The 6,336-nt window shown below is 47.2% G+C and overlaps 1 protein-coding gene across 2 annotated transcripts; it reads left to right on the forward strand.

The window, feature by feature from the left end:
- Positions 1-83: 83 nt before the first annotated feature.
- LOC105483217 (uncharacterized) lies at positions 84-5,976 on the forward strand. 2 transcript variants are annotated; one of them, XR_011609869.1, is made up of 2 exons: positions 84-2,058; positions 4,473-5,976. XR_011609869.1 is itself a non-coding variant. In XM_011743948.2 (1 exon), the coding sequence occupies exon 1, from the start codon at positions 1,206-1,208 to the stop codon at positions 1,638-1,640; it is 435 nt and encodes a 144-aa protein (XP_011742250.1). In that variant the 5' UTR covers positions 84-1,205; the 3' UTR covers positions 1,641-2,909. The 2 variants fall into 2 exon arrangements, 1 of the variants encoding a protein (XP_011742250.1); XM_011743948.2 differs by lacking the exon at positions 4,473-5,976 and having other exon boundaries at positions 84-2,909.
- The last annotated feature ends 360 nt before the right edge of the window (positions 5,977-6,336 follow it).

The raw sequence follows: 6,336 nt of genomic DNA on the forward strand, positions 1-6,336 counted from the left end.
AGTTACTCAATTGAGTACGTCATCGGTTCCCCCCCGGGACTGCAATGGACAGAAAAAAAGGTTGACTCACTTATGGTGTTTCTTTAGTGTTCATCTTCCCCTTTAGAACAGAAACTCCACGAGGGCAGAGATTTTCTATGCTTCACTCATTGTCACTACCGTGGCACTCCATAAATACTTGTGAGATGAATGAGTGAATGCTGATCCGCAGTGTCTCATATGGCAGTCACTAGCACGAAATGTGGCTGGTGAGACTGAAACACTGAATTTTAAATGATAATCTACAGAGCTACCTGTGGCTAATGGCTACAGTCTCCTCTCTAAGGGGATCTCCTGCACTTAGGCAATTTCCTAGCTATTCAAGTCTATTCCGCCCCAAAAGGGGTTAAGAGAGTTGCTCAAGGCTGAGGCAGGGAAAGTAACTAAATCACTTTAGCTGTTTCCCTCACCCTAGGGGACTGGGCTGCTGAGTTTTCTGGCTTCTCTCTGGGCAGGCAAGCTCAAGAATGTGTGCCTTGCTTTGGGAAATTTGCATTTTAATTTCCCTGCAAACTTTCTCTTTCTTGGATAACTGTGCTCACCAGGCCTTCAAAAACTTGCAGCTTATAAGAGCTCTGGCCCCGAGCCAGGGGAGTCTCCAGCTGCTGACTGACCCTGCCTGGAAAGTCAACTTGGAAGAGCCAGAAATGTCCTAATCCTCTTCCAAACCGCCTAAGCAGGTTTATCCAGTGACCTGTAAAACCAAATTAGTAAAGGGACACTTTAATTCCAGCTCGTTAGAGAGCTTCTAAAATCGTTGAGAAAGCCAACACAGCAAATTCTGCGCTGGGGGGCTGAGAAATGCATCCCATTTTCAGAAGAAGATGTCCTTGCTTTCTCGTGGTTTCTCTCACCCACGCAGTTCAACACACAGAAAACCTTCACAGGGATCTTCAGTGAAGGTGGGAAGCGGTTCTTGGGAAGGAGAAAATACGGTGGCCCAGCAAGGTCAACTAATTTTCCTCAAGTTCTGCCAAGTCCAGTCCCAGCTCTGGTCTCCTGACTCTGGCAGGGGGAACATTTGCACTGTTCTTGTTCCTTACCCAGGGAGCTGGCCTATTGCACAACCTCAGGAAACAGCCCCTGTGCAGTCCTGGCCCACAGAGCGGACATGTTCTGGTTTTTATTCAGCAGCTTTTTTATAAAGTGTGTTTTCCTTTCCCATCATGTCATCTGGAAGCAATTCCTCCCAACAGCTGGATTTGCTTTCACAATTGGTAAACACAGCGCATGGAAGGCCGGGGACGATGCGGAGCTCCCCGGAGGAGCCTTGTCCCCACCCGCTTGGCTCGCCTTCTGAAGCTTATCGCGGGTCCCCTCACAAGCCTCATCAAAATCGAGGGCGTCCTCCAGCAGGCGACCCACATTGCATTCTCCGCTTCAGAGGGTCAACGTGTTCTTCGGGGAAGAAATTTTCTGAATGCTTTGCAGATAAAATTGATCAGATGCAGGCCGGATTGCCAGCTGCCGGGGCCGCGTGCGCCTGTGGAGGCCCCACCAGCGTGGGGCACCAGCGCCTCGGGGGTCGCAGGAGGCCTCTCTCCGCACCGCCGCCACCAAAGCCAGTAAGAGAGGACAAAAGCCCAAAGAGCACTGACTGAGCCTTCAAGGAAGATGAATGTCTCCCCAAAAGTGCTCCTCGGGGACAAGTTTCCACGCAGATGCAACCGGAACGCCGGCCAGGCTCCGGAAGGCGAGGCCCAGAGCGCAGCGGCCTCCAAGCGCCGGCTCAGCCTGTAGCCTCCGCAGCCAGGGCCCGGGAGGCCGCTCTTCCGGGGTTACGAACACGGCGCCTTCTGAGCCTAGAGGCCCAGGGCACAGTGTGAGCCGGAGTAACGTGTAGGGGACACAGCCTAGGCCCCAGGCACTCCCTCTTGTCGCGGAAGAAATGCTGTTCTTTGATCAACGTTTCTAATGTGGGGAAACCAGCCGAGCACGTGGCTGAACTCTCGTTCAGGGAGCACGGAGTGCTGGTGAGCGCCTGCCCTGATGCACGCAGACGCTGCTGGCCAGGCTGAGGTGGGTTGCAGAGGCTTCTTTCCATGCACCACCAACCCTGTGGGCAGCCAGGGCCTAACTCTCATGAAGGGGCCTTCCCAGGGGGCAAAGTGGGCCCCTGACTGCAACGTTTTCTGGGCAGAGATAGGCATCCTTCCCACTGGACAAACAGAAGGAGACCGTCAAGAGGAGAGGCTCACCAGAGGACCCTGGTGAGGGCGACGCCCAGCTCCTCAGCACAAGTCTGTGCTTCTTCAATGGAGCCTGTTTGCCTTGGCCCAGCGCGTGTGGAGTGCGTCCCTTCTAGCTCCCTCTGTCCTGTGGGCCCTCCTCTCTCTCCCTCCAGCCTGGTGGGAGCTTTATTCTTGTCGGGGGCCAGAGGACAGAAACTACATCATACATTTTCCCGTGCATCATGCTATCTTGCCTGGAATTTTGAAAATCTGTGAGTTTCTGGTTTTTCCATGGCAAGGCTCATTCCTCCAGACCTTAGTCACGCTGCTCTGGCTGCCTGGACTGCTAGGGAGGGGCCTCAGGGTGCACCTGGAGAAATTCACTGGGGCTCAGGTCAGAGGGATGGGTGGGTGAGAGCAACCCCTTCCTTAATACTTCAAAATGGCCCTCTAGCTTAAAGAGACCGAAGCCATGTAACAACCAAATGCAATGTTTTGGCCGTGATTGGATCCTGATTCAAACAAACCAACTGTAAGAGGAGATTTGGGGACAATCAGGAAGATTTGAATTGGGACTGCGTAGTAGAAAACAGCAAAGAATTATTGTTAATTTTGATATGTGCGATAATGGTGTGGTGGTTATAGAAGAAAACATCCTTATCTTTTAAATGGTGTTTGTTGAAGTATTTAAGGGTGAAATATGATGTCTGGAGTTTGTTTTCAAATACAAAGAAAAAAAAAGATGAACCAAACATGCCAAGGTGTTAATGGTTAAATCTAGCTGATGGCTATATGGGATTCTTTTATACTATTCTCTCCTTTTTTTTTTTTTTTTTTGAGACAGAGTTTTGCTCTGTCACCCAGGCTGGAGTGCAGTGGTGCGATCTCAGCTCACTGCAACCTCCACCTCCTGGGTTCAAGTGATTCTCCTGCCTCATGCTCCTGAGTAGCTAGGACTACAGGTGCCTGCCACCATGCTCGGCTAATTTTTGTATTTTTAGTAGAGACAGGGTTTCACCATGTTGGCCAGGCTGGTCTCGAACTCCTGACCTCAGGTGATCCACCCACCTCTGCCTACCAAAGTGCTGGGATTACAAGTGTGAGCCACTGCACCTGGCCAATTCCCTCCACTTTTATGCACACTGAAAATTTTTTTATATTAAAGAGTTTAAAATATAGGTTCCTCTGGGCACATTGCCTGTGGAGTAGCCTGGCTGTGCAAGGAGCAGTAAATAAGTAAATAAAATAGACAATTTTATCACAAAAACTCATAGAGGAGAACCAAATACACACTTACGCACCTGTTTGTTTTGTTTTGTTTTGTTTTGTTTTGTTTTGTTTTGTTTTTGAGACGTAGTCTCGCTCTGTCGCCCAGGCTGGAGTGCAGTGGCCGGATCTCAGCTCACTGCAAGCTCTACCTCCCAGGTTTACGCCATTCTCCTGCCTCAGCCTCCCAAGTAGCTGGGACTGCATGCACCTGTAAATTTACACATTGGTTACTCAATTCTGTATTTAGGTCCTTAATCTTCCCAGGGGTCAGCTCCCAGGTATAGCAGGAAAGTGACAAGGAAGGGCAGTCAACAATGACTCCTGGAAGCTTAAAAAATTTTTTTTGATATTTACTTATTTATCTATTTATGTATGTATTTATTTTTACCCTACTTGCCAGCTAATCCTACAAGCTTTGACAAGGGACTGCAGTACACCCTGAGCCCCTCTGCCTGGCAAGAAGTGGGAAGGGAGCTTCTCACAGAATCCCAGATCTCAGCAGCTGTTAGGGCTGTGGCTTCCTCCTGCACAGGCTGCATTGCTGCAGGAGTGGTTCAGGGGCCTGTGTGAAGGAAAGTAGGACACAGACCATATGCCACGGAGTCAGGACTCAGTAAAGTTCCTATTATCATAGCTTTGGATTTCTCCTGCTGCCCTCACTCCCACATTTCTACATTGTCCCATCAGTGTGCCACTGTCATCCTGCCCTGACTTATTCAGGACTTGAATCCAGAAATAATCCTATGCCAGTCCCCTTGCTAAACACCAGGTACACAGAAGGGCAGGGTAAAGACTATCCATTGGGGCAATGGAGAAGCCTCCTGTTAGAAGAGTTAAAGCAGGGCCTGGCCCTGGCCCCAACTTTCACCTCCCCATTCTAGGTCGGTCTGTGACCTTTAGGCTTATCCTGATCTTGAGAAGGATGAACTTCTTTGTTGTTTTCTTATCTCCCCTTTCTGGCCAGTAACGTAGGCTTTTTTTTTTTTTTTCCAGAAAGCCCCTTTTCCCCTTCTGCATTGAAATATGCTGGCTATTCTATTTTCCTTTATGTCCATGAGTAAAAGGTAAGTTCCTGATGTACTGGGCAATGTCTTGGCCCTTTCTTGGTACTGACCACAGCACCCAGCCCTCCAGCATGGAAAGGAAGGCCTCACGCATAGAGGTACAGAATGCCATTGCTGAGAATCTAACAGAGTGATTGCCAATATATGTCATAAGAAAAGACTGCTCTTTCATAAATGAAAAATCATTTTTAAAAATCCTAATTATACTTCATCTGTTTGGCTCAATATTTAATATCCCTACAGTATTTTAAATGGGCTCTCTAATTTTGCTTTTTTTTTCCCCTTTCTAATTATTTCTATCTTTGTTTCAATTGTAAGAAGTTAACAAGAACTACAAGTCTTGCCAATAGCATCCACACTTTCCGTTTTAAAATTTCTGCTCGTTTTTTGGTGAGCAACAAGGCTATTGACACCACAGAACAGACAGGGGGCTGACACTGCAGCAACCAAGCATAGTCGCACTGGTGTGATGTCACGAGACAACTGAGAAGTTTTGCTTGTCCATGGGCACTCGAAAGTCCAAATTCAACCTACAGAAGGTGATTGAAGAGGGTTAAAGTACAAAGTTTGAAAACGTGGGTTGTTCACAAGCCAAATATATAGAAGTTGAAAATGTTGTCCAGCCCCACACAGAATGTAAGCACCTTGCAGGCAGGAACATTGTCCATTCTGTACATTGCTGTATCCCAGTGTCTAGAACAGGGGCTGGCTCATAGTAGATGCTCAATACTTACTGAAAGCAGCAACTGCCTATGCTTTGGAGTTGTTGTAGCCACTTGTCCCATTCTACCTTGTATTACCATTATTGTATTTTATTTCAAGACCAAAAGTTTTTGAAAGCAGAAATAAGTCTTCCCTCCTATTACATGGATCTCATTCACAACTAGGATTCAATCACTCTATAGTAAGTTATCTAATTTAGCCAATGATTAAATAATTTAGAAACAAAGTCCTAAATAGGTCATGAGGAAAGCGATGGCCCATGCGATAGAAATGGACAATTTCTGGAGCCCCTAGAAGGCCTAAAGTAACTGTGTGGCAGGGAAGTAAATTTCCTGCCCCAGAAATCTGGCAAAAGAATTCACTTGAGGATTTAAGTCTCAGAAATAAAGACCCAAGGTAAGAGGCAGAGAAGGGGAGGTCTTTTTCAGGGCCTATAGATTAAGGGTATTTAGATACCAGTTAAGAAAGGGACCAGATGCCAGCCAGGTTTGTGCTTCAGTTTAACCATGTTCCTTGCAAAACTTGCTTATGGGAAGATCAGAAGCTCTGATGATCATTACTGAAGAGGATTCAGAGAAATTATCGCCTACTCCCGGTTGAAGAGAGAACAAGTCGTGGTCTTTTTTTGGTGTCAACCTCTATTGAAATGTGCTGTTGTCAAATCAAAAAGGGGACAGATTCGGAATTTTACAACTCTGATAAAAGTGAAATAAAAGGAAATCTGTATCATCTTAATCAAAGCATGTGCCACCTGAGTCGGCTCCCCGTCTCGTCCCTTGGCCTTGGTGACTCTCGTGTGCTGGAGGTTAAGGGTTTGTTAAAGAAGATGGGTTTTGATTAAGTGTCACATTTAGTGTGATGTGACATGCTCTTTATCATTGCAAGGGAAGACTGGGGGCCAAGGGGAGCTTTATAGCTAGTTCCCAATATAAATTAGGAGTCTTGGGGAATGGGTGCTTTGGCAGTTGGCCTTGATGTTTCAAGGGCCCAATGAATGTGTGTATGTGAGAGTGTGCACGCATGTGTGTGTGTGTGTGTGTGTGTGTGTTTGGAGAGATAGCAGAAAAGTC

Source organism: Macaca nemestrina, chromosome 11 (assembly GCF_043159975.1).
Source record: "Macaca nemestrina isolate mMacNem1 chromosome 11, mMacNem.hap1, whole genome shotgun sequence".
Lineage (NCBI taxonomy): Eukaryota > Metazoa > Chordata > Mammalia > Primates > Cercopithecidae > Macaca > Macaca nemestrina.

Coding starts and splice junctions, on each gene's coding strand:
- LOC105483217 (XM_011743948.2), top strand. CDS start 1,206: ATGTCATCTGGAAGCAATTCCTCCCAACAGCTGGATTTGCTTTCACAA.